General features: G+C 43.3%; 2 protein-coding genes across 2 annotated transcripts; both read left to right on the top strand.

The window, feature by feature from the left end:
• The first annotated feature begins 5,937 nt into the window (after nt 1-5,937).
• On the top strand, nt 5,938-10,923 carry LOC143316680 (5,6-dihydroxyindole-2-carboxylic acid oxidase-like). Its single transcript, XM_076724248.1, has 7 exons — nt 5,938-6,403; nt 6,821-7,143; nt 8,481-8,685; nt 8,787-8,954; nt 9,038-9,217; nt 9,309-9,455; nt 9,541-10,923. The coding sequence occupies exons 1-7, from the start codon at nt 6,046-6,048 to the stop codon at nt 9,726-9,728; spliced, it is 1,569 nt and encodes a 522-aa protein (XP_076580363.1). The 5' UTR covers nt 5,938-6,045; the 3' UTR covers nt 9,729-10,923.
• Nucleotides 10,924-11,252: 329 nt separating this feature from the next.
• On the top strand, nt 11,253-15,789 carry lurap1l (leucine rich adaptor protein 1 like). Its single transcript, XM_076724351.1, has 2 exons — nt 11,253-11,792; nt 14,410-15,789. Exons 1-2 carry the CDS (start codon nt 11,574-11,576, stop codon nt 14,797-14,799), a joined length of 609 nt encoding a protein of 202 aa, XP_076580466.1. The 5' UTR covers nt 11,253-11,573; the 3' UTR covers nt 14,800-15,789.
• The last annotated feature ends 9,339 nt before the right edge of the window (nt 15,790-25,128 follow it).

Here is a 25,128-nt window from a genome sequence, read left to right as displayed (position 1 = left end):
ATAGGTAGAGGTCTATTGTACGCAAAGTTCAAAGCTGGTTTGTTTGGAAACAAAAACAGAACAAACTTTTCAGGTTTACTCATTGTTTTGATCACTAAGTCTGTTCAGAATTTGCATAAATTATAGTCACACTAATTGTATTGTCTCACATCTAAAACTACATTTACCGTGCCACTGAGGACGACTAATTTGTGGTGGAATTCAGGCTTGTGACTGTTAATATGCTTATCCCAGAAGAAAACTCCATTGTGAGAATTAATTGTTTTATTGTTGAAAAGTCTCTGTTGTCTTTCCCAGCACATAAGCTTATACCTTTTGGAATAATGCATTCCCTTATTCCCCGGCTTATTTTTATCCCTGCGCTAGATATGGTGGGAAATTTAATGGAGGTTTTTTTCTTTCTTTCTTTCTTTTTTTCATTCAGGGATCCAAATTGATTTCTCCTCTGCACAAATATATCGGTCATGACTGCAAATGTATGTAAGAAATGCCGTCACTGTGCAGACCTGTAGTGTAGTATCACACATCGTTGGTTTTTGCATTTGTTTCTGTATCTAATCTACAATACCGAGAAGCAAAAATAAAATGCATATTATTCATTGTTTTGGACCCAGTGGGAAGTTTTGCAAGTACGGTTGCTGATATATACAAACTATGATATTCATGCAGGTTAAAGAACTAAACAAAAAACTGCAGTGAGCAGGATGCAAGAAGAAAAGAACCCCCCACACTCTCACACCCCCCCCTCTACCCCCAGAGCTTTGGTCATGAGCCTGCTTCTTTCTGTCAGCAGACAGTCCCGCAGGATAGACCTCCATTCACTCCCAGCTCAAATAGGAAGTGAACTCTCAGTAAAACTATTACTGTATTCGGAGGACTGTCAGGTTTTCATAAGCGGTTCTTAATGAAATAATCTTTTTTAGATGATTTACACTACATCGTAATTATAGTTCTGAAGAGAAGGATTTGTCTCTGTTGAAATAATGTGGTTGAAATTAATTGAACTTTTTTTGCCCATATTCTCTCACAGTGCGATTTTTTTATTTTTTTTATTTTTTTTGCTCTATGGTTGGAGATATCTGTCGGCGAGTCGGTCAGTCCTTCACAAATTCAATGACAAAATAGCTGCTCTTTGCGCATTTTCAATTTGCGCATCAAAGAAGCTCACTGAAAATGCAGAAAAATTGACCAAAAAAATTGCATAAAGGGTTTTACTCGTGGTTGAGATGGAAAAGTTGCTGTATCAATAAAAGCAAAATGCAATAAAGTTCAAAAGAAATCGACTTTGCAAATAAATCAGAACGTACAAAAAGCATGTGAAGCCTGTGCTCCACTGAACAGACTCAGAATCATTAATCACATTCCATATTTCCATTACATTTTCTACTCTGCATTTGAGATTAGACTGGCGCTCTTTTTGATGTGTCATCTCGCTGTGCCTCCTTCTTCCATGTTTAATGGCATCCGACTGGAGAATGATCACCACCAGCTGTTTATTCCGTTGTGCTCAGCTTCTAATATTTGCTCAACTGTAGTGGATGAAAATGCACATTTATGCCCATTTTCTTTTGGCATTTTCCTGAAAAATGAGTCATAAATTTCACTAATTTTGGATGGAGGCCTGGCTAATCTGTCCCCCTCCATCACACTGGTTTTACCATCTGATGCTGCTGTGGTTAATGTTTAGGTAGATTAAAAAAGCATGTTTGGTTTGAAGTAAGTTCTCAGCTGTCCCTCCCTTTGTGGACTTTGTCACTCTGTAATAACACCACACTGTCTCCTCTCTGGCACCTGACTGATGAGTCACAATTACAATGGCAAGTCCAGGGCTTTGTCGCTTGAACAATAACAAATCCAGGAGTGATGTATCTCAGCAACTACTGGATGGATTGCCATGACATTTTGTGCAGACGTTCATGGCCCCCAGAGGATAAATCCAGCTGACTTTGACGATCCCCTGACCTTTCATCTTGCATCACCATGAGGCTGACATTTCTGCTTTTGAGTGTTGACAACTGTCTATGGAAATTTGGTAGAAAACATGTCCTCGAAAAACTGTTTTGGCCCTCTGACTTTTCATCTCGCGGCATCGTCACATTAAAGCTAACGACTTTGCGAAAGTTAGCATGTTAACGCGCTAAACTGGAATGGTGAACGCGCTTAAAAATCAGCATCTTAGCATTGTCATTGTGAGCACGTTAGCATTTTGCGTGAGGCTCTGCTGTGCCTTAGTACAGCTTCACAGAGCTGCTAGCTTGGCTGTGGCCCCCTTTTATATAGCATAAATGCCTCAAGCTGTAACAATGCGCTCACATGGGACCTATTATTTCAGGTGGTGAAAAATATTTGTATTTTTCCCACGCATACAGAGACGCAAATGAAAATGAGGCAAAGCAGGAGCTGAGCTGAAATGAGTGGCATGAATAGTCGGTGATGAGAAAGCGAAAGAGAATGACAAGCAGTTGCAGGCATTGTTTTAGAGGAGAGGGAAGGGGAGGAGAGAGGCAGTCATATGAACTGCTTGCATCACTCCCTCCTAATGACTCCCACTGTGCCATTTTTACCAAAGGCAAGGATTACCATTAAGCCCGAGTCACATCTTCTCACATGATCCCCTATCCTGCCCAAGGTTTATTCACACACATGCACAGACGTGAGCGCACACAGAATGGTAGCAGGGGGTGGACTGGGGATGAAAGGGAGGTTGGCCGAGTGGTGGTCACGGGACGGACAGAGGAGATGTGTACTCATGTAGCACCCGCGGCAGAATAATGCAGTAGATTTATAAACAATGCGCCAAAAATACCTTATCGTTGTGCATGGCCGTATGCTGGTGTGTTGCATGACCTCTGACCTTTAAATTACTGATGTTTCCACCGTTAAACCAATCTAACATGTTGAAATGGAAAGACAATTAAATGCTTAATTCTCATGACAGCAAAGAAAATTAGTTTGGATCACAGCTACCTAATCTGCTGCCTCAAATGTGTCATCAAAACAAGTTTGTATCAGCTCTACATCATATTCAAGTCCACTAATTTAACACTGTGAGGAAGTCTGGCATAAAAGATTATTACAGACTTCATCAGAAGACAATCCGTAAAAGCTGACTCCCCCTCGACTCAAATGTGACCTTAAAAATGCTGCAGTGCATTTTCAGGTCAATAGCACATTGAATTATTAAATACCCACAAGCCTATGATGATGATAAATCATAGCAAATTCATTTAAGGCCAGTATGAGACTCTGCGGTCCAAATAATTGATCAACTATTACAGTATTCATCTTGACACTCTAAAACATGTATAAAACGAGATGCAGACTCCAGACAACTGATGATTAAATGATCATTGCAACCTTGCCACGCTAATGGGTTTCCTGCGAGTTCTCAAGGGGAACATGGGAACGGCACATACATAAGGAATGCGGCTGTATTTTCAAATATACTTCATGAGAATGAGCTTAGTGCTAGCTTTGTGTAATCCTCGCCGACACGCCCCAATTATGAAGCGATACAAGCAGGCTGGAATTATGATAGCCAACGTGAAGTACATGTGACTGGGTTAGGAATCTTTGCCTTTCAGTGTGTGAGATCAGGCTGGAAAAAGAGCTTCTCCTCCGCAAAAAGCGCCGTATTGTTATGATGTGTTTTTAAATGACGTGCAAATTATCCCGACTGACAGCATCAAGTTCATCACGTCCTCCCAGGAACAAAGCTGTTGTGACAGTTTTGCTCCAGAACTAAATGTCTTACCTGTAGATCAAACTGCATCAAACATATCCTGGGTTAGATATTTCAACTCAGTTCTTCAGTGTTGTTTTGATCAGTGGTGGAAGAACTTTGCACATCCATTACTTATCTAAAAATACAGCGACGGAAAAATACTCCATTTGTCCTGCATTCAAAATCCTACTTAAGAGAAAGTACAAAAGCATTATCAGCAAACTGTACTTAAAGTACTGAAAGTGATTTGGTATTTCTTCGGGGAACAGCAGGCATCTGCCGCTTCACTCATTACTGGAGAGCCTTTGGAGTGAAAGCAGGTAAAACGTAAAACCTCAAAGAACTCCACCATCACCATCATGTGATGAGTGAATTAGTGAGACATCGGTTTGCTAATTAGTGAGTGTTGATCCCCTTGAGGATAACATGTCTGAGCTGCTGTGGAACATCTCACAATTCATGCAACCAAACAGCGATTGTTCACACTATGCAGTGTCCTCTGTGCAACCCAGAGTAAAGCTTGCAGTGAATCATGGGAAGGCTGCAACCTGCCTTTTCAATCTTGCCCTAGATTCAAACTCCTTGTGGTTATCACTATAAGCCAATCATTTTTCCTCTCACAAAAAAAAAATGCCCTGAGGTTACAGCAGCAGCAGACCAAAATAATCAAGGTTTTGCCACTTGTGTCATCAGCTCATTTAAACTAATCACCGTTTTTTGTTTCCAGCCCTTCACCTGCAGAACAGTGAAGCAAATAAACAAAGAGTGCACATGCTGGAGGGGCGATCGGAGGGAGAATTCAAATGAATGTGGCACAGGCAGAAGCGAGAGGGGGGGGGGGAGCGCCTTGCCAGAAGAAAAGGAGAGTGGTAAGTTTTCATGCTGCCATAACTCACTAATTAAACACGTTTTCATACGTCCTGACACCAGGAATTAGCATCTGGTGGTTCTGACACCTCTGTGGGGGCTTTGCATCCGTTTCACACACAGAGATCAACACCAACTCTGCAGTCATGGAGCATTCTTGAGGTGTCAGATGACATGAAAGCCTTTAACTTAATGGAAGCACAGTACTGGATCTCTGTGAACGCAAAGACACAGAAGGAAGCGTCCAGAGACGGTGTGGTGTGGTGCAGATCAGATCGCCCCACGAGCTTCCTTTGCTGCAAGGCAAACATGAAGCAATAAAAGACAAATGGCGCCGTTCACATGCAGTGTCAAGTAGTTCATGCAACTGAAAAGAGAATGCATAGAAACTAAAGTAAAAGCCGTTCCAGTAACCCTGTATTTGAAGTTGCAACGCGTCTGCTTCGCTTATTTCCAAACAGAATCAGAGAAAGAATTCTGCATTCCAAGAAGACTTCTTAACGTCGAGTAAACCCCTCATGCCCCCATGCCTCACATGCTCGTGGCAGCACGAGCAGCCCTGAGGTGGGGAAAGAAGAAGGAGGTGGTGGAGAGAGAGAAGCCTCCCTGAGGAGTCAAATGACCCGAAATATGATGGCTTTTACAAACACATGAAGCTCTGAGGCTTTAGATTAGATCCTGCGATCTTATGCAGTTGGAGGAATTGCTTTATTACCCTGGATAATAACCAGGATTTGCAAAATCGCACATTTTGGGTTATTGAGTGCTTTTCTACTTGATTTCCAGCAAAGGACAAACGTGAGAGCTTACAAATGCTGCATTAGATCATGTTAACAAAACTCTTATTGGGTTTCTGAGTTCACTTGCAACACCATGTTGATTATTTTAATTCCACAATTTGTGTGCCAGGGGACACATTTGGAAAAGGCTATCACCATAATAGCAAATTAATTTTCATACAGTGTTCATAAAGGCGTGTACGCGCATTAAAGTTCACGGGCAGGCTCACTCATTCATCATCATTTGCGTTTCCATCTGAAAGAAGTTCGCAATTAATTAGACTTCCTCACATTTAATGTCCGGCTCATTTGTGTGACTGCAGAAGTCCAGTGGGTTTTCAGAGGAACAATACTGTGCATGACGGATCACACTACCTCCTCTCCCTCCTTCCTCAGTAGGAAATATGATGTTATGTGATGGCATCACGCGGGAGTCAGAAAATCCGGGTAGTCATGCGCTAATCCGGTATTTAAGGTCGACGGTTCACTGGTTTGGGGCCGAAAAAGAAAGCAGGGGCCAGCGGGCGCATGGGAGGGGACGTTTCAAACACACATATTAGTTGACAGAGAAAGTTCTTATTAGCGTGTTAAGTGACACACGGTCATATTGGAAAACACTCAGTGGGTAAAACTGACTCCATCTTGTGCGCAAAGATTTGGCACCCGGTTTTTCGGATGATGTTTCAGTGGTGCTTGTTGGTGCTTGTGGGCGCGGTGGTCGTGAGCGCTCAGTTCCCCAGAGAGTGTGTGACACCGGCGATACTCAGGAGCGGACAATGCTGCCCGTCACCCTCTGGACTCGACAACGACCCGTGTGGCTCCAGCACGGGCCGCGGACAGTGCGTGTCCGTCGCGGTGGACGCGCGTCCGCACGGCCCTCAGTACCCGCACGACGGGCGAGATGATCGGGAGCGGTGGCCCGTCCGTTTCTTCAACCGTACGTGTCAGTGCAATGGAAACTTCAGCGGTTATAACTGCGGCCGCTGCAGACACGGATGGACGGGGGCCAACTGTGACCAGAGAGTTTCTGTGGGTAAGTGCGCGTCCTCGGGGGAGTCTGGGGAAATATTCACTTCATAATGTTACGGTACATTGGCTGTACTTCATGGGGAGTTAGGAGAGGTCATAGCTAGCAAATCTGCAGTTGTTCTGGAGTCTGTGCAGTTGTTCAGGGGCACTTCAGCACTCCCCTGAGCGGAGTTTGGCACAGTTTAGCTATTTCTACAGGACGAAAACAGATTATTTTACCAACATTAATTCAATTTCATATCAGAAGTTGAAATGCATTTTGGAAATTGCCCTGAAACTTAACAAAAAGACATTTGATTACAAATGTAATACCTTAAAACTGTCGGTAATTTTCTGCTCTTCTTTTCTCAGTCATTAAAAACTCCAATTTACGCATGACTGCTTGAGTTAATCCACTTTCCTCTCTGCTGTAATCCCGCAGTAAGGAGGAACGTGATGCAGCTCAGCGCGGACGGGAAGCGTGCGTTCGTGAACGCGCTGGACCAGGCCAAGCGCACGGTGCACCCGGACCTGGTGATCGCCATTCGCCGCTATCCGGACATCTTCGGGCCCGACGGGAACACCGTGCAGTTCGAAAACATCACCATCTACAACTACTTCGTGTGGTCTCACTACTACTCGGTTAGCAAGACGTTCCTGGGTCCGGGCCAGGCCAGTTTTGGGGGAGTGGACTTCTCGCACGAGGGGCCCGGTTTCGTCACCTGGCACAGGTACCACCTGTTGCAGCTGGAGCGAGACATGCAGGTGAGATACAGTACAAAGAGGGGTTGACGGTTGGAATATATGATTACATACATAATGGTTCTATGAAGCAGCTCAGATGTGATGGGGCATTTTAAATAATGTCATTGATTATGTTTCTGGGGGGTAATCGCCACATGATCGTTTATCCACACTTTTAATTTCCCAATATGTCACCGCCTACTTCAACCCGGCTGCCACCCCCCACCCCAAGCTTGTTTGTTTTACCTAATGCGTTTCCCCACAATTCCATTGGCGAGGAAATCATAAGTCACACGACGCAATTTCATGCTTTAATAGGCGAGCAGCGCGCAAAATGGGATTTTAAGCGTTTTATGGGCAAAGGGTCGATTTGATCCGCGCACCATCGATTTGGAGATGGTTTGTAGAAAACAGTACTGAACAGAGCTTTGGTGAAAGGAGTTATTAAAGAAGTCCAATCACCACAGTGGTGTGTGGAGAATGTTCAACATCCCTCCCAGCATAGAGTTGGTATAATTATTATATCCAGTGGCTCACAGTTACGTTTTTTAGATAGTTGCACCACAGAGATTGAAGCTGCTGTATGGTTTTGAAATCCTGACTCCTGCTGTGAAACTCCATCCTTATCTTGTGCAAATGAACGATTCAGATGCACTCCCTCATTAGTCACTCATATTTTTCTGCTACATTGAACACACACAGGCACAGGATGAGGGAGAGCCTCATTTTCAAGTCGGGCTCAGGATGAACTAAGATGATTGAAAAATATCATCTTAGTCAAACGGCTCCATGTCCTCCCACAGCTGAATCACATCTTGTGAGAGGCCTGTTTCATGAGCAACTGTTTGGATCCGTCAGTACTTTTCTGATCAAAAAGTGTTGAGTGTCTGAAAGGGATTTGATAGCTTTGAAATGGCGTTTTTCAAAGTGTAAAAGTGATTGGCTGGTGTGTGCAGAGAGTCTATGTTCCCTCAAGCTTGATGAATAATTTGACTTCTGAAACCTATAGTGACACATTCACTCCTGCCTTTACTTACATGTGTTGTATTGAACTCAGATTATGAGTTTGTGCACGAGGCAGTTAAAAAAAAGTTGTGGAAAGCGGGGATGAGCATGATAACGGCTTTTTTTAGATTCACTGATGCATGGTGAACGCAGTGCATGAAAAATACATTCTGTGCATTATGACTCCAATACCATATGGGAATACATTGTTGAGAGCACAGTAAAATGAAGTTTCAGGCTTACATTGAAAGTCAGAACCTTAGTTCTCTGGTTCTGATATCCAGCCTTGATCTCCACATTCGCCAGCTCTGTCCCGGCCACCCTTTAATTTATTTATTTGAAACCACCACAAGGACATGCTGCAAGACCCCACCTTCGCCCTGCCATACTGGAACTTCGCCATCGGTGGAAGTTCATGTGACATCTGCACAGATGACCTGATGGGAGCCAGGAGCAGCTTTGACATGAACTCCCTGAGCCCCAACTCTATCTTCGCTCAGTGGAGGGTCGTCTGTGAGAGCGTAGAGGACTATGACACACTGGGAACCATCTGCAACAGTAAGACTATTTATTGTTCATCAGTGACATCTTGATTCTTTAAAGTGCAGAGAATTTGCTACGGTCTCTCTTATCTGGCGCCTTTCCCTGTCTCCCTCCAGGCACTGAGACCTCCCCCATCAGAAGGAACCCAGCAGGAAACGTCAACAGGCCGATGGTCCAGCGTCTCCCAGAGCCTCAGGATGTGGCGGACTGTCTGCAGGTTAACACTTTTGACACGCCGCCCTACTACTCCACCTCCTCTGAAAGCTTCAGAAACACAATTGAAGGTGACTGCAAAGGGCATTTCTTTCTCTGCTTTTACATGCAGCGCTTCTGCTTTTCCTTATGCATTTTCATGTTGTTCTGGCAGGCTACAGCGCCCCCCAGGGGAACTACGATCCCATTGTGAGGAGCTTGCACAACCTGGCCCATCTGTTCCTGAACGGCACAGGAGGACAGACTCACCTCTCACCCAATGACCCCATCTTCGTCCTGCTCCACACATACACCGATGCTATATTTGATGAATGGTTGAGGAGACACGGTCCAGGTGTTTATCTGGTTAAGAAGCCTGTTTCATACCTGCATGTTTGACTGCTTTCTTGTCAGCTTTTCGGCTAACTTCAAGTATTTCTCGACAGATTCGGCCGTGTATCCTGAAGAAAACGCCCCCATCGGTCACAACAGGGCCTACAACATGGTGCCTTTCTGGCCCCCAGTGACCAACGCTGAGATGTTTGTGACTGCCCCCGAAAATCTCGGTTACTCTTACGAAGCTGAATGGCCAGGTATTCACTCTGGATCGCTGCTCACATTTTGTCTCTGTGTGTCTGTGACGTCGGAGGTCATAATCGTCCACTCTTGCCTTTCCAGGTCAACCTTTCACCCTGACTGAAATCATCACCATGGCAATAGTCGCCGCACTTGTGGTTGTCGCAGTCATTTTCGCCGCCACCACGTGCATCGTGCGTGCCAGGTCATACAAGATGGAGGGCCACCAGCCCCTGCTCGGGGATCAGTACCAGCGCTACGACGATGACAAAAGCCAGTCTGTAGTCTAAGATGGCTGCTTGAGCAGGAGCCACACCTGCGTGGCTCTTCTTTCCTTTTATACTGACACAAATATGCAGTTTGTTCAAGCCCGAGTCTCTTCTCACTGGAGAGCATGTGTAGATTCTTGAATGCTACAACATGATAGGAGGTAATCTTATGGCTGTGTTCATGTCCCGTTTTTTTTAGTACAGATGTGAATCACATGTCCCCAATGACCATCAGGTACTAATTGAAGATCTATTTATTGTAACGGAAAGGTTAAGATATATGAAGTCCTTTTTAAGAGCGTGGTTTTTGCAAAGATGCAATCTGCAAATGAAATTAAAAAAAATTGTGTTGGTGATGGTGTGATGGCGACGCCAGCAGGTGGTGCTGATTCTTGCCTTGCTTTTAAAATGACATGTCAGTGTCAGGAAGGATGCCTTCTCCAGTTTAGCGTTTAGTGTTTCACTTGAGGATGAAAATGCTGACGAGATTTTCTGAATGTTCTGTAATTTTTTACACATTTAAAGTGACTGAATAATACAGAAGTACTGCAGGCGAAATAATTACAATATACACTTATAGATCTCCAGCTTCTAACATGTTTATAGGCTATAACAGCTCCTGTGTTTGTCTGACTACACAGTTTAGTTTAGTTGCACAGTATCATCATAGAAGTTAGGCGCTGGTAATTGTTGGGAAATGCACTGCCGATGTAACAGCCATAGTGTCCACAAGGGGGTGCAATAACTCAATTTTGAAACGACATGTACTTATCAAGAAAGATGTGCTTTCAGGTTGTATTGTTTTTTTCTTTCTAACAATGTTTGAAGATAAATTGATTCAAGTGAACTGAAATGTCATTAGTAATGAAGAGAAGACAAAACAGGAGTGGTGATTCAGAAGAAATGTAGCGAGTGTCAACAGGTGGAAGTCCTGAAGCCTCACTGAACTGAGTACTCACGCGACATGCAGCTTATTCTGTCTTTTATTTTTTTTAACTAAATTTATGTGATATAGTCATGAATGCCATTCTCTTTTTACATTTATACTTTTGCCAAGATGTCGATGGATCTGGGTGCATGCCAAATTATTTAAATGATTACATTTTGCAGGCCTACACAGTGGTTTGTTCGACTTTACACTGACACTGGATGTAAACTGTGTGCTGAAATTCATGCGATTAAAACATTAATAAACACTAAAAAAAAAACAAAAAAACATGTACTTACATACAGCACATTTCTATTATCTCCCACCACTTCGGGGACACACGTGCTGAGGAGTGACTTTGCATTTTGTGAGTATTCCCTTGTTATGTGCATTTGTCTTTCACTTGTCATGTCTTTGCACACACATACATAAATACAGTGAGTTCTAGGTTTAGCCATATGTCTGATCGTTGGGCCCCATTGCCCTAATTTGTAATCCCTAAAAAATGAATTCTCTTGTGTACATTAATCCTTTTTTTCACAACACCCCGGTGTCGCCTCACCTGTCCGGTGTCTGGTTTCAGAGGAAGCTCCCTAATGGGAGGGTCTACGGAGAGCACGTTGTGTTTAAAAGTGTCTCCCGACTGGTCAGAGGCTCGGATGGGAGGTGTGTTTGTGTCGCGGCGCTGCCGTGAACCCAGTCTGAAGTGTTTTTGGCTCAGCATTTTATTCTGGGAGCTGGTTGAATGAAGTTGTGAAGACCGCGCGCCTGTTGCATCTCCTCGCGACTTTAAGCGAGCTCTCCTTCGGGACGTTGGCTTGCGCGCGTCTCCGCAACGCAAAGTCGGGAATATCTCCGAGCTCGCGACTCTGTAATTTGCTCCTGTGTCTGCTTCATATCACACAACGAAAAACGGCTCATCTTCGCCACAGCCTACGATGGACGAGGACAACAACGTCTTCCCTGAGCTGAAGGATATAGAGACTAAACTGGGTCGAAAAGTCCCGGAGAGTCTTATTCGGTCTCTCGTGGGAGGAAAACATCACGACGAGCGCGAGAAGTCTGCGGCGGCGCATTTAACGAACTGCAAATGTTGTAGTAATTCTACGGACTTGAAACGACTGGAGAGCAAAATGCTCCTCCTGAAACAAGAGATGGTAAGCGTCCTTTTCTCTTCTAGTAAAAGAGTCTCAGTGTTTAAGAGCCACGAATGCTACAAACCATATGGCGTGTGCGACATAACCAGATAAATATTGTTTGTTCTAGCCGTCTGTTTAAAGTTAACCGAGTTGTAATTACAAGCCAGCTCACTAATGCTTAACTGCGCGGTTGTTTAAGCCAGCTATTTATCTCGACGCTTCAAATGAATGAAAAAACATGAATTTGACCGGATATAAAAGCCAGCTAAAACTTATATGTACCATAGTTTCATGACAGGTCTCTTCACTGTACAGCCAAGCCCGAGCTCACAGGAAATGTCTAGACTGAGTCCTGGATGCAAAAACATGACCAACATGTGGTTGAATGCAAAGCTCCAGTGATGGCCTCATTGCCTTAGAAAGCACCGTGAAACCGGTCAGCAGGTGATATCCATTCACACCTACAGTCAGCTGAGACTTATGTTGATGCACCCTCCTCACCTCAGGGAGCAACCCCCCCAAACCTCCCCCTTCAAACCACTCTGTGAAATCCAATTGTGCCTGTGTAACTAGCGTTTCATGCTGACATAATTTCATCTGCTTACACTCAGTATTTTTAAATGTCACGCTCGGCTGCAGCAGTGAGGTCACGAAAGGTATTAGGCTTCCTGAGCAGATGGCCTGCTTGACCGAGTTCTGCAGACTGCAGTAAGGCTGTGTCATGGCCAGCAGCCTGATCAGAGTCTGCAGTGATAGGCTTATTATGCTGATGTGCCCGGCCAACTCAGGCCTGTAACTAGCACGTTTTGTATGTGCAAATCTCGAATCCCCTTGCCTTGGCTTAATTCCCTGGGTTTTTAAATTTACCAACAGTCATGTGATCATTTACATGTGCTGATATGAGGGGCAAACAAAAGAACTAATTGACTTTGATGGTGAAATGTGACTCCATTAGTGGTCTCTTACTATTCAACAGCTCATTCCGAATTCGGGCCATCTTGGGCTTTCCTGTTTTTGTGTCTTAATCACTAATCCAATCAGACTGCTCTGTTTTGATGTGCTCAAGTCTGGTGCACAGACACACAAACACACACACACGTTTAGCAGCATCGTTGCATTTAGCTAATTTTTAACATTATTTTTACAGGCTGAGATCATCTGCAGCATTTCAAAGGAGCAAATGAGCTCTGAAATGTACCGTTCCCCCAAAAAGGTTAGCTCGCATTGGTCTCATATGACAAATTAAACATGTTTTTTTTCGGGTCAGGCAAAATTATGCTGCAGTAATTGTGTTTCCTAAACTCATTTCGTGATATGGACCCACTGGTGCCATCTTTTTCGCATGAGATCGCTGTTTGAACTAACATTCCAATATGACTCCATCTGCTCCATGTGTGTATAAAGCAGCCGGTTAGTCTCACAAAACAAACACACCGGCAGGAGTAGGCGCTAAATGAAGGCCAGTTGCAAAGAAAAAGGCTGTTGTATCAAGCCAGCTGTCTGGAACACTGTACCAGCCCTGTCTGCCTTCATCTGCCTCAATGCTTTTTGAATGGAGCAGGCCGCTCCAGCTGTCCGTTTACCATTTTTCATTCCGCCCGGGTGTTTGTTGCCCAGTAGACACAGGGGTCTCTCTTTGAATGACACCATTGGCTGTCCACTTCCACCCCCGGTCAATGGCTTGGTTTGTCATGGCAGGGAGTGAAATCAATGGCCATACTGTGCGAAGTGGGCATATCCTTCAGAATCATGGATGCAAACTGTTTCCTGGCTGCACCGTTAGACGAGTGGTGCAAGTCCTCCTTCCGCTGCCACATAGTTAAGTCTCTTTGTTCACAGCAAAGCCCGATAGTCTAAACAAAATAGCACGTAGTGTTCTGGCTATGAGAGGACATAAGAATGCTAACAATTGTCGAGGGGGGAAAAAATCTCACCACAAGGTTCGTTTACTGGCTGAGCTGACGCCTTCCTTTAAGTCACGTGATCCTCATCAGCAGATGGAGATTTTCCCAGTGGGTATAGAATTGCAGATATTCAAATTTCTAGTTAATGCTGGGGTTCAATCTGCTGATGAGTCATGTGGTGTGATTGAAAGCTGCAGAAGAGCGCTCCTAAATGGACTGTGGTGAACTGCTGGTTCCAATGTCTGAAATGAACTTTGAGCCTCAGTGCTCACAATGGTTAACAATGATGATGCCACTGGTTTTGTATTATATTGACTTTCATCATGCTTAATGGGGGCTTACTGTTTCATCTAGTTGCTGTTTTAGAGGAGTAGTTATACATTTTGGGAAATCCACTTACTTGCTGAGAAGATTGCCATTCTCATGCTTGTATGATATAAGGCTTCAGCTAGCAGCAGGGTAGCTTAGCTAAGCTCAGCTTAACAATTTCTTGGACTCTCCAAGATGTGGCTGCTCCTGGTCAAGAAATAGGCTGGCACAAAAGACTTTGTAAAATAACATTTCATGCATTTGTCACCTCTGAAGAGAGCCAGTCTGGCTGTTTACTGTCTTTATGCTAAGGTACACTAACTGGCTGTTTGCTGTAGCTTTTCCAAAATGTCTCACTATTCATATAAATGCTGGCTCATCCACAAGTGCCGCAGCCTAACTGGGATGTTTTTCTTCTCCAGGCACATCTACGAGCCATTGATGTGAAGCTGATGCAGCAGCTTATGTCAATCAACGAGGGCATCGAATCCATCCGTTGGATGATAGAAGACAAAGGAGGCGTGGCCAGCCAAGATGGCAGCCTGACGGGCAGCTTGTACAGCCTGTCAGACAGCCAGGACGGTACCTCGCTGCGAGGCAGCTTCAACAGCTTGAACGATGGCAACAGTGATGGGCTGGATGGTCTGTCTGTGGGTAGTTACTTGGACACTCTAGCTGAGGATCTCTCGGACAACCCTTCACCGACCGATCTGGACTGTTTTGTGGAGAAAACGGTCATTGACGGTGATGGTTTCAGCAAATCGCCGCTGAAGCTCAGGGTGGAATCAGATGAATACTACTGCTTTGGATAATGATAAGCTAAACGTGGTGGTTACAGACACTACTGAGATATTTTGTGAAGAAAGATTTTAAAATTGACAAATTAACACAGCTGTAAAATTATTTTTCCCACATGAATCACATTTTTCTCATTATAGCAACAGCCAAGATGTTGGCAAGACTCACCAAATGACTTTTTACCTTGAAACCAGCCTCCTTATGTTGTGGACACCTCATGAAACCATTGCCACTTAAACATTTTCACATTTCTGTGTGTCTTAATATTTTTATGATGCAGGTCAGGTAAACTGAAAAGGTGCTCTGTTGTGATAAGATTGTATTTTTAGTGGAGTCATCTAATACCTCTGCAGTTTTTCCACAGTTGAAGAGTACTTTGACTTTGTGTTAGGTCAACCACAATCAGTTCAAGCGAAAGAGTAGATTAGGATTCAGCAGCCGTTTGGAAAATTGTACATTTCATGCTGAGCGATTCAATCGGCAAGTGGCAGAATTTAAGTGTTACAGCAAGTGCAATTCGCTTCCATGCCAATTTCTGAGCACCACCTACTGTAAACGTTGAGCTTTAAAGTATTTGTACTCACGTGTTCTGACTGACGGGCGTTGCTAAACTCCACATTGCGACAATAGAACTTGCATGTACACACGAGAGATGAGTGACACATTCAAAGCACAGATGCTTGACTGAAAACCAACGCAATTTGATTGTCTTACAGTTAATTTAGGCCTGAGGCAGAAGCCTGTCAGCACCAGATGGGGGATTTGTTGATGGTGGACAGATGTGAAACACATGTTTGCTTTGTGGGCACATTTTAATTCTTTGTTGCCAAAGGAAAAAAAAGTAGTGTAATGAGAGCTTTACATTGCTGTACATTCATTTGTTGTTTTTAGCTTTAAACTCTGTGTTGATTTTCTGCTTCCTGCTTTTGAAAGACCGTTTTTAATGATTGCTGTTCATTCTGTTGTGGAAATGAAATAATATATTGTGATTTTCCTCTCGCTCACATTGTCTAAAGTCTTTAATGCAACTGTTGTGTGATTCTCAATTTTTCGACAGCCGAAACACTTCACTGAACCCATTATGGAATCTTAATGAGATGGAAAGTGAACATTATGGTGGTTTTCCTTTTTTTGGAAAATGTAAGTTAAAAATAATCTCTTGATAATGAAGTCAGGCTTTGTGGTGCCCTGTGTAATGTGGCATGGAAAATTACCCTCGTTAATTCACTTTGTCACATCACGTCACTCCCCTCGATAAAACACAAAACCAGGAAGATGATTCTAAATTCGGCAAATTGCTGCTTATTTGTGCCCTTTAAAGTCATCAAGCTAATAGCAGAGGAATGCCCTTTGGGATATTATTTAGGGTGGCATACCAAGTATTATCATAGATGAGGAATCATGTTACCAGAAGCTCATGAGTGCAGTGCTTGGACTGAAAACAACACCAATCAAAATGAGACAGGATTGGAATTGAAATGCCAGCCATGCAGAATATGTGATGGTCTACTCCTGTTGTTTTCTTTTTTTATGCTTTTGACACTCACTTCTTATCTTTCATGTGATTATTGAAGTTCCAGACGGAGCGTTCGGGGAAAGTCATTATGGGAAAGATGAGAACCTTGGTCTCTTTGGCTTGCAAATGAATGAGTGGCCATAGGGCACGGTGCTTCGGTAGCTCTCAGACTGCGATCTGACATCAGGACTTGGTTTTGGAAAAGCCGCCTTGTTGGATTAGTCCTCAGTTATTCACTTTGTCCATAGAGCTGTCTCATGTTCGTTTCTTACCAGATGTGGAACGAGCATTCGAGAAATTGCAGATGAAGGATGTTTTCTGAACGTGTCCTTGCATGATCTGAAATGCAGAAAATAACAAGATCGGACACAAAAGACACTTTTAGTGCTGCATTTGTTCCAGACAGATATAATCACTTTATACAGACACATTAAGTGCACTTGTATCTTTGTCTCACTCCAAGTGCAAAGCAGCTTTATTTGGTTTTATGCTGCCTTTCCTTATCTCTCCCTCCCAGAGGCTTTGGCAAGCTTAAGCTCCCTGTCAAGCTGAACCAGGCTGAGGCCGCTAAACCCAAGAGCCTTGTGAATGGCAGCATGACCTCCTTGTCAGCAATTCAATTAAAATCACAATAAGTTCTCTCAGCTTCCCCAAATTTCATGTCTTAACAAATGTAACCGTGTCATGACTGACTAATATCCCTCAGGGGGAAATGCTGAGAGTCAAGCTAGTGGCCTTGAAGTTAAAAGACAGAACAGGTTCTGCAAGTTTATGTTGTATTACGTCTGAGTCAAAATTCCTCAGAGCTACATGGTACACTACACATAAACAGACGTTGCCTTTCCCTGGTCTTATAAAGTGTACATGAAAGGGAGAACCGGTTAACATAGCCTTTGTGGTGTGCTGTCACCAAATCATCTGGTCACATTTGAGAAAACGGACCAACTTTTGTGCTCCAGCTGCAAGTTTCAACTTCAAAATAAGTACATATTAACGTATAATCATGAGTAAATAACAGAGAAAATCCACTAAAGCGAAGCCACTCAAAGTTTGTCGAATTCTTCTGTCAGCAATTACAGTCAACCTGTTCCGAGGGTGAATGACATCCAGGCTTTGTGGAAAGCAAACAAAGAGAAAATCAGCTGCAGTTTGGGAGCAGAGCGCAAAACAATGATTTATTCATTCTCTTAGTTAGTCCTCCGTTACTTCACTTCAGCCCAAATAATTACACCAGCGTACAGTCGAGACAGCAGCTTCCAGCAGGGATCCATTAGCAAATTAGACACTGGGGTTGGGCCTGTGCCACGAGATGAAGGGAAAGCAATACCGTCTGGTATCTGGGAAACTGTCACCATGCTTCCAAATGAGGATACAGGATATGGGTGACTGGAGTAGGTTTTAGAGGGGGGATCAAAAGAGCCAGAGACACAGAGGGCCCCTCAGACAGGAAGCCACAGATACCAAATAAATATACACAATTGTCAAGTTACTTTATTCTAGTTTAATTAGCTCTTCTCTCATTGCTCCTCTGGTTTGTTTCAACTTTAAATTGACTGGAGACGTCTGTAAGCATTACTGTTCTATTGAATATAATTTAAGTCTTGCGCACACATGACTGACTTCAGAATGAATGTTTGTGATGGCTCTGTGTGCTATGCAGCCATGCTAATACTTGTGATGGATGTAGCACATTAGATCAACTATGTCAGCCTTATTACATTTCCAGACACAAGGAGCTCCATGTTGGGAGATTTATGAAGACGTGGAAAACTTAATATGGCCTGTCCCATAGCATGAATATCTTGTTGCGTCTAGGAAAAATACTTAATGAATGTCAAGGTTAACCACAACCCAAATGTTGTGTTTTGCATTAGATTTTCTGCACTGCCGATGCAATGGTTCAGCCTCAGAGCAAGTAAACACTTAATTCTGATAAGAATATTAAGTGGAATTCACATATGTCCATTTTACATGTCGGAAAACATCCGTTTTGGGGAGATAAAGTCTTGGAGGAGCTCTCAGTTGGCCTGCTGCCAAGCTGTGGGTCTGTGAATCACTTCTAAAAAAGCCCTGTGAAACGTCCCTGCTCCGGGGAACCACTGTGACCAAACGCAGCAGCACCGTTTCCATCAGTGCAAATAGTAGACGTGAACAATGGCTGCCTCTGCTCTCATAAATTATGTCAGCTGAGATTTTTTTCGGGGGGGTGCTTCTGTCAACATCACACAGAAAACATCTGTGAAACTCAAATACAGAAAGTGGCCAGCATGAGAACATAATTCCACGAGCTGCTTAGGCTGCATTCCATTCGTAGTTCAGGGTGCTATTCTTAATCGCTGTAAACATAAGGAGCGATTGATTATTGATCAGAAGGACAGTTAGATCACAAATCACCCATGCGACCCATTTTAGGCCATTTTTCCTGTCGTGTTTGAGACTCTCACAGGAATGTGACGAATGACGTCTGAATCAGAGTCTAGAGTGTCTCAGTGAACCCAAGGTTTGCTTATGTGTCAGCTGCATACTTTTAACTCTCAGGAAAATTTACCAGACTGTTTTGGCTAGTTGGCACAAAATATTTCCACTGAGTGACTGCCAAGTGTAAGCTAACTGTTGCATGGCTAACTAAACAAACAGATAAAATGAGCGTTAGCTTGCTAGTACTGAGACCTGTATAACCTGTTTATTCTGAAGTAAAATGGGTTATATGGGATGTGAAAAGAGTGTGGCAATGAGGTCACATCTGATGAACCCACAGAGAGTTATCACCTGAATCTGTGGCTCACCTTGGCATTGCACAACTTTTTAATGAGTTTCAACTCATTGAAATGCAACTTCACTATTGTGGTTCACTCTGACCCCTCTCATAGCATCAGCTTTGGCCACAGAAAGCATGTTTTCAGAAAGAAACTCTAAACAAAATCAAAAAAAAAACACTAGTTGGTGCAAGTTAGAGGAGCATTTAGCTGCGAAAGGGCCAGATTAGGCCTCAGAAGTTGGTAGAGACCAAAAACGGAGCTAAAAGACTGTCACTATTGGACATTATGTGGACAGACACACACCTCTTTAACTTTCTAAAGCATCCAAATGGTCAAAAAAAATAAATGCAGATTTTTCAATGGTGCAATCCAATTTGGTAAATTACTTAGTTTGAAACCAGCAACTACACATCAACAGTAACTGATTGATAAATATCTCCTGCAACACAATCCTGATGTAAGAAAGAAGAACAAAGCAGGAAAGCCTTCTCAGGCGTGAAGAGTGAAAAAGAGATTTCAACGTTTAAACAGTCCAAACAGAAATGTTCATTTGATTATGCTGTGATTCACACACAATCAATGGCTGGTTGTGAAATCATTTTCACAAACCGGTGGAGCCAGTTCCACGCTGTGACCACCGTTGATGTCAACATATTTCTATTGTGACGAATCCCCATGAGGTCCTTTTCCTGTCCTCTATGCTAAGAACGAAGGATTGGCTAATTATTCAGCATTAGTCACTAAAAGAGTGTTACCTTTAGCCTGAAGATCAATGAATTTCACCTGCAGTCTACTTCTGGCTAGTAGTTTGCACATTTTCTATAACCTGTGCTGTGCTGTGCTGTGCAGCAAAGCACATCCAGCAAAGAGCAAATCTATAAACTGATAATAATTCATGTGCAGTTGTACGGTTGGTTCGATCATAAAAGTAGAGTGTCTGATGCCTCTCTGTACTGTGGGTGCCTTTTCCTGACCACACTACCACAGGCTGAGCCGTGGAGCCAGCTGAGATTAAACAGCAGGCTACATCAGCCAGGAACCTTCAACAGATAGAGAGGAGAGAACAAAACAAACCTCTATCCCATTTGATCCCCCTTTTTTCACTCCCTTTTGCTCTTTCAGCCCGGGCCAGGAAGCCTTTCCGTGACTACATTAGGAATCAAAGGGACTTCTACAGAAAGCACTGACCCTGCCAGAGCTTTTGAACTTTAGCTTTGCTCTTTGACAGCAAAGTTGTGACTCACGAGTGAGAGGAATATGTGCTATCACAGTTGCTTTGAAGTTTACAGAAGTTGTGCAGTTACAGAAATGTATCTTGTTAGCATTCTGTTTATTTACGTTTTACACCGCAATCTCAACTTCTTTGCAATCATGGTTGTATTAAGATGTTCTTGGACTGATTATTTCCTCTCTGGTTTCAACCAGTGTGGGTCAGAAACCCTCCCAGTGACAGGCAACATGAAGCCAAAGGGTCAAAAATCTTTTCAAGTGTTTCTTGGCAACAAGATGACCCTGTGCCCATCACAGAGCAGAGCTGGGGTGACCCCTTGGTTGACAAACATGGTTGACCAAAATGTTTCCCCGTGGATGGCTGCTTTGTATTTCCCTGGACGCTCATTAGGTCAAATGAGGGCAGTTTAGGGTCAGCAGGAAAGCATTACAATTGATTGACCCATAGGGGTCAAGAAACGTTGATATGATGGCGGTGGTGAAGTCGTTTGGATATTCTGCCAGTCTGCTTGACACTTGCTCATGTTTGTGTTCATCTGCCGAAGGAAAAAATAGCTGTCATAAATCATGTTTGTTGTGTTTACTCCAAGTGTTTTTTTTTCTGTTTTTCAAGGCTCATAAAGAATTCTGCCATGGAATTTCACAATTCAGTTACTTGTTGCCTCAAGCTCTTCAATCAGAACAAGACCGTGCAGCCCTTCCTTCAATCTGCTATTTTCTGCCCATGTGAGTTATTCACTAGTGTACACAAAAGTGTTGCAGCTTTCTTGTGATTATGGGATTCTATTTTCCCAATCGTTCTGTCTGCACTCTCTCATAAGCTGTCATCCTTCCTGGGAAAGAGATGCGATCCTCTTGGGAACGGACAAATAGTGCACTCCCCCCACGACTGTCTTGCAAATGCAAGACCCTCCCATGGTCATCTCACGGCACTGTCGTGCCCGTGCTGTTATCTGATGTCCTGTTGTGAAATTAGTCTTGTAATCTAAAACTTGGAGCTGGGTTAGTGGCGTATCAAGACACATTCTGATCTATCATCCAGTTCTTGTGTCGCAGAGTCCATCCACCTGGCTGATTCCTGACGAGACAAAGATGCTCTTGTCAGTCCCTTCTGCCTTGACGTGCGAAAATGTGCTATTCGCTGTTCAGTTCTGCAGTGATGGGTGAAAGAAAGGTTCCCAGGGCCATCCAAGATCAAACCTTAAAACTTGTCACTAAACCCCCTTCTGCATCTCAAAACTGGTGTAACGTGACCCAGTAGATTTCGCTCAAGTGCTTTGGTTTAAGAGGTAAAAGGCCTTTCATATCTTGGGGGGATTAGGATGCAAAACTGGCAAGGTTTCCATGGCGCCCTCTTAAATTCCCCCTCATTCAAATCCAGAGCTTCGCTGAAAACACAAGATCATTTCTACTTGAGCAGGATTTGGATGGTCTCCACTGCGGCAGTGTAATTCTGGAAGGTTTTATTACCGTCAAGGCCCATCTACCTGAAACTTAGCATGCAAAAGATAAGTCGATTTAGAGTCGGGGTGTAAATTCGGAGGAACAGCTGGATAGAGTTTCCTCATGTTGATTTAGGAAGCATGTGATATTTGAGTTTGATTTCCAGTCTCTTTAACAAATCCATATCTGTCACCACCTTATCGGATGCAAAGACACTTAATCAAAGGCGCTGATTTGCAAATGTTCATAAAAACATCTATTTATGTATGAAAATCATGGACAGGGGGCTTAAGAATTAAAGATTTTATGATGTAACCCACCTTAAAATAGCTCAAGAATAAGAACAATAATTTTCACATAGCCGTCAATCGAACACTAAAAATTTAGTTCCTGTTTTTTGTGACCAGAATCCAGAAAGATCCAGTGAATTCTTTCTCTGTGAGGCATATTGGCCCTACAAAGCTATAACCCACTGCACACACTAAAGCACTGAAGCCACCATTTATTTGTTGAATTTTGTTATAATAAATCTTGTCAGGGACGACTGAAATAAAAAAAAATACACAACCCCATCCCATTATAGTTTTTGAATAGTGCCCGACGTTCAGAAGATTTGAATGCTTTTGAACTTTATTTTCATCTTTCCAGGCTGCAGGAAAAAAGATTTGAACTGCACAAAAACAAACTGCTTTTCTCATTTTTCTCCCGTTGCTGTGCTCTTCCTCTCCAGCAAACATTTAACCCCAGACATCCAACAGTTGGAAAGCTACACTGCTGAAATAACACCGTGCTTTTGTCTTGACTTGTCTCTGATTACTCCAGCATTTAGCCTCCCAGCCCCCACGTACATACCCTGTGGGGATTGCCACCTGTCTCCCCTGACTCCTGGGATGCCTCCCCGGCCTGACAGACAGCTCTTTGTGCTGGGGTAAGTAAAGCCTCTTAACAGGCTGTTACTGATAGGACTGAGGCGATTGCTGCTGTCGGGGAGGGGTTACAGCAATGTATTACAGTGACGTAGTTCCCCTACTGTCCTTTTTTAAATACTAGTGGTACAGATAGTTTTTATAAAGTTCTGAATGCAGAGTTGGTGTAGCCAATAGTGCAGTGCAGGCCAGCCAAGGTGACACCAGCTTCAAAACACACAGTGTAGTGGCTGCAGGGACTGATAACTGACCCAGCAGGCCACCGGCAGTTTGTGTTAATGATTGCCTCTGCACAGATCATCATTTGAATCACTGGTGCACAGCTCACTGACAGCTTGTCTGCTTATGTAGTCAAATGGCTGGATGCTCTACCTCCCCAACCCCCCCACCCCAACTTGTCTCTTGAGTGCTGCAGCCACCACATAAGTGAGGATGTTGTGCTTGCTGAGAGACTAATGAAGACAAACGATGGCGCAGATTGCTGATGGGGTAAAAGTGCTGGAAGATTTAAGGTACATTTCCTGGCCTGTAAAACTGTGAATCCATTCAGTTGTGAATTACTCTGCTAACGGCTTTCAGGAACATTTCCTCATCCATTTGCACTTGCATCGAAAAAGTTGTTAACTTTTTCCATTTTAATAACCCAACAGAGATCCAGCGAATACTCGCTGATAACATTGAAGAAAAATTGGACCATCATGACCCCCAATGCTGTAATTTTCTGTGATAAAATATTCTAAACTTGAGGTTCCCTCGCAAGCTTTTTCTGGAGCTTTCAACTGTATCTCACAGCCTTCTCAGTGAATGAACCTTGCCTGGGTGTCATCCATTTTTGCACTGCTTTGGTTGACAAGTGGTCATGTACAGGCAGTAGGGGGACTTTTTGGCAAATATGACCACCTGTTGTTTGCTTTTTGTTATTTCTAAATGTCATATTTTATTTTGAAATGCAGGGTAGTTGAGTCAGGTTGGCAAACTTATTGTATCCCCAAGATTTAGAATGAACCTGCATGCTCAAGGCCCAGTTTTGCACAGCAACATCTAAATTGAACACATGCAGTTTTGTTCTTGAATGGTTCAACATCAGAGGAACATAACAAAGACAGTTCTACAAAATAAAAGCTTTTTACATCATTTAAGAGGGCAGCTGTATCCTGCTTTCTGAATCATCTTGATGCATATAAAGCTTCCTCAGCATATGGCGATATGAATTTATTTCAATGCTAAATCTACTTCAGTATGTAATGTGAAAGTTTATTAGCAAGAAAATTTATGAACTGGAAGTGTTTGAAATTGAAATTCATGGGGAATCTCTGGATCTTGCCAAGCGGTGAAACATAGCAGGGATTCCATTACAGCCCACTTCTGAAAACAGTGGGAGGATAGATGCATGGCTGCAAGGCACTGCAGAAAGCTTTCTCTTTTGTTGTAGGAATGCTGGCATTCCTCCTTCAGATGGTACCACTGTGTCGCACCATAAATGTTTGGTCAGGGTAATGTGTATAGAATGTGGAGGTTATGTCTGCACGTATACACTGGAGTTTTTCTGTGCTAAACTAACGCACGCAGCTTAATTAAGATTGCCACCGAGAACCAAACATTTAGTGCGTTTAGTTTACTGCCTGCATTTGTTAAATTGTTGCAAAGTTTCTACCGTCAAACAGCCAAAGGAGCTGAATGAAAGGCATGTTTTGAATGCTGATTGAATTGGAGCTAAATGCTTTGAAATACAAAGAGACTCGTCCCTGGGCATGTTTTCATTTACATGAAAAAAGATGAGCTTTACACGTTCCGTTTACAACGCTGAAGACAATCCAGTATGCAAACCACAAGTCATTTCGGAGGGGAATGTTCATTCCTCAACATAAATTTGCAACAAGCTGTTTGCTCCTCTGTTGTGATCTGATTCTTCTTGTTCTTGTCTCTTTTTCCTACTCGAAAGTCAAGTAAGACTAGAAACCGAATTTTGAAGCTGTCTCTGACATCTTTGCAAGTTGTGGTGATGCAGTTTTTTTTTCAGGCCTTTAAAACATGACGCAATCCTGGAGAAACCGGTGCACAGTTCTTCAAAGGTTAGAAAATAACAGGGTGTCTGTGACAATACATTACGTCTGCATATACAACAGGATATAATTGCATGTCGACGACCTCGCCATGGTGACACGAAGCCTGTCAAGTCATGTGAAAGAGCCCGCTAATGATGTCATGTGCTCACGAGGCCGTGCAGCCATGTCTGTTGGCAGCTCACTGTGTCTGTGCCTGTCAACAAGCAGAAATGTGCTGAGTTCATTACTTTCACAACAACAACATTGACTGAGCCAATGTCTGCATTTGTCCTGAAAGTCATTAAATAAATCTTCCACACAAAGTGGTAATTTAGCCAAAATTAATCAGATTTTATTGTAGTAAACGATGATGAATGGTGACGCCTCCGTTGTTCACTTTGCCTGTAGGAAACTAGATCAACAT

This window comes from Chaetodon auriga, chromosome 24, assembly GCF_051107435.1.
Source record: "Chaetodon auriga isolate fChaAug3 chromosome 24, fChaAug3.hap1, whole genome shotgun sequence".
Lineage (NCBI taxonomy): Eukaryota > Metazoa > Chordata > Actinopteri > Chaetodontiformes > Chaetodontidae > Chaetodon > Chaetodon auriga.
This window is presented reverse-complemented; position numbering and strand designations above follow the sequence as displayed.

What these genes read in the sequence shown, in the direction of transcription:
- lurap1l (XM_076724351.1), top strand. Translation starts at nt 11,574, where the DNA reads ATGGACGAGGACAACAACGTCTTCCCTGAGCTGAAGGATATAGAGACT. An exon ending in TCCTCCTGAAACAAGAGATG is followed by an intron (nt 11,793 to 14,409) that starts GTAAGCGTCCTT and finishes TTTCTTCTCCAG; the next exon opens with GCACATCTACGAGCCATTGA.
- LOC143316680 (XM_076724248.1), top strand. Translation starts at nt 6,046, where the DNA reads ATGATGTTTCAGTGGTGCTTGTTGGTGCTTGTGGGCGCGGTGGTCGTG. An exon ending in AGCTGGAGCGAGACATGCAG is followed by an intron (nt 7,144 to 8,480) that starts GTGAGATACAGT and finishes AACCACCACAAG; the next exon opens with GACATGCTGCAAGACCCCAC. An exon ending in TTACGAAGCTGAATGGCCAG is followed by an intron (nt 9,456 to 9,540) that starts GTATTCACTCTG and finishes TTGCCTTTCCAG; the next exon opens with GTCAACCTTTCACCCTGACT.